This window comes from Gastrolobium bilobum, unplaced genomic scaffold (assembly GCF_033153095.1).
Source record: "Gastrolobium bilobum isolate Gb01-03AN ecotype WA unplaced genomic scaffold, APGP_CSIRO_Gbil_v1 utg9238, whole genome shotgun sequence".
Lineage (NCBI taxonomy): Eukaryota > Viridiplantae > Streptophyta > Magnoliopsida > Fabales > Fabaceae > Gastrolobium > Gastrolobium bilobum.
In genome coordinates this window covers 34,002-36,487 of record NW_026895853.1, presented here as the reverse complement: position 1 = coordinate 36,487, position 2,486 = coordinate 34,002, and the positions used below count along the sequence as shown (strand labels likewise).

At 32.6% G+C, this 2,486-nt stretch overlaps 1 protein-coding gene across 1 annotated transcript; it reads left to right on the top strand.

Annotated features, from left to right (window-relative positions):
• Positions 1 to 1,211: 1,211 nt before the first annotated feature.
• Positions 1,212 to 1,701, top strand: LOC133296426 (uncharacterized protein At5g65660-like). Its single transcript, XM_061495409.1, has 2 exons — positions 1,212 to 1,430; positions 1,546 to 1,701. Exons 1-2 carry the CDS (start codon positions 1,212 to 1,214, stop codon positions 1,699 to 1,701), a joined length of 375 nt encoding a protein of 124 aa, XP_061351393.1.
• The last annotated feature ends 785 nt before the right edge of the window (positions 1,702 to 2,486 follow it).

The window sequence follows — 2,486 nt, the reverse complement described above, 5'->3', positions numbered from 1 at the left end:
GTACACCACCCATCATCATGGTTGTGGTAGGTCAACCTTATCACTACATATTGTATGCCACTGAAAGTGGACGACTTCTTTTAGACGGAGGAAAATAAAATTTTAAAACAACAAACAAGTGGACGACATTATGGGAAACCTACCTTAGTCATCACATATGACTTTTTTTTTTTTAGCCTTTGCGGTACGGCTGTAAGCTAGCTCTTCATTAGAACAGTAGATGCATTGAGCTTCGTTATAGAAAAAAGGATAAAAGAGAGAGATACATCATCTAACCTCCAAAGATTTTTCAAAAATTTACTTGATGGACTCAAGCAAATTCTTAAGAGCTCAGTTGCCAACTGAACTACCCTTAGAGGTTGGCTTTTGTGATTCCAATAATAAGGTTATATTGAGTTGCCAATGCTATTATTACTGGGAGACTATTTAGCAAGTCGCCACAAGATTAAAGGTGCAAATCTGAATGTGATAAAAACCCTTTCTTCTTTTTCATAGTTGAAAAATTGCTCACCAAACGTATGTTGCCAGAGCATTGCTCTTTAGGTTATGATTCATACATTGAGTTGAGTACGAGCGACATTAGGTTTAGAATTTAATCTTGATTAAAAGCTCGAATTGGGTTCTATCTAGCTTGCTCTGTAGTGTTTCAGGGTTCAGAGGATGAACCTTCTTTCTAAGCTGATTAAGGAAAATTGGGAAATTAAAATTCAAGTACATAGCTTCAGCAATCAAAATTCAAATAAACGATACAGAAACACATGCTAAAATCTACTCACAATAATCTGTAAACAGGTCCTGCAAACTGGTGCTAGTGGTTGGAGCAAATTCGTTATATATAGACTTAAGTGTTCAAAAACATGCTACGGGTTTTTAAGAAAAAAGTTATATAGCATTTAATTGTTAAGAAAAAAAAATTGAGAATCACAAGTATAAAATTATGATTGCTCTTAGCCTCTTATTATAAGCAGAACCATTTTCTTTCCGTACGAAACGGAAAATGTACCTTCACCCCACTTCTATACTAAGTCACATCAATATCTATCAATATTAAAAATGTCACACTCTGCTAAGCAGTAAGTGCACTATCATCAACTACCCAATCAATCAAAAGCAAAGCCGCCACGTCTCTTTCTTATTTAAATAAATCTTCTTCTTTATATGATTTCATTCATTCTCAGGTGAAAAAAGAGGTAAAACATCAGAGAAGATAAATGGAGATTGAGGACTCATCGGGTCAAGTATCTATTGGGTTTCCTCTGGGTTTGGCCCTTCTCGTTACCTTGTTATTGTTCATTTGCTGCTTCTTTTGCTGCTGTTTACATTGGAACAAGCTACAATCTTTGTTTTCATCTTCTGGGGTTATCAACTCTCAGGCTCAGATACAAGTAAACTTTACATCCTCTCCACAGAAACCAGGGTTTCCTGTTTTGGTAATCATTTCTGTTGCTCACAAAGTCACAAAAAGCCAATTATTATTATCTTAATATTATTTATTCTTTTATTTTGTGAGGAAGTAATTAATGGGATTTGTGGTATTGTGTTCAGATGATGAAGCAGAACCAAGCTAGGAGCTTGCCTGTGCTGATGCCAGGAGATAAGGTCCCAAGATTCATAGCACTAGAATGCCCATGTCAGCCTCCAACAGAAGACAGGATCACAATCCATGTGTCGAAGGCAGCACCGAGTGATTTTATTATTTAAGGACAGAGTTCATGTACAATATTAATTGTAGAGATTCAAAGAGTTTATGTAAAATTTGAAAATTTTACAACGACGACACTGTCCTCTTTTTCCATTAGCACATTTAAATTTTGCTTCTTCCGTGTATTTATCAAATAATAAAATATATTATTTGTAAAAAGAGTTTTATTTAATATGTAAAACATGGTGATACTGATATGTTATTCTTAACTTTCAGATTTGTATTTTTAAATCGTTGGACTTGATTCATCACATAGTAAAAGTGAAGCTCACTGCAAATAAGAATAGAATGCTTTTAAAAAAGAAAGAAAAATTGAGATAAAAGATAGGGATTTATATTCATCATGCAACATGATACAATTATTTTTTCTACACATACAACATTTTGTGGGACTCAGCATTTTTTCAGGCAAAAAAAAATAATTAAGGCACGAAAAACAAATATCTGTAACGTAACACAATCACTTTTCTTATAATTATAAAAACCTAAAAGATATACTATAAACTGGAGAATAGAGTGTGCTAGCCATAAACATTAAATATGTTCTTTTCAGTTTTCATATTTTATTTTTTTTGTTGATAACATCAGTTTTCATATTTATATACCAAAATGACGGGGTGTGGTGGTTAGATAAAATGTTTATTAATGTGACGATTGTAAAATTTCAACTCTTAATATTGTAAATGAAATTCGTCCAAAGTCACAACTAACTTCAACTGTAATTAATCATTAATTGTTGAATGTTAATTTATGTATGTTGATAATTAATAAATCATTTTTAACT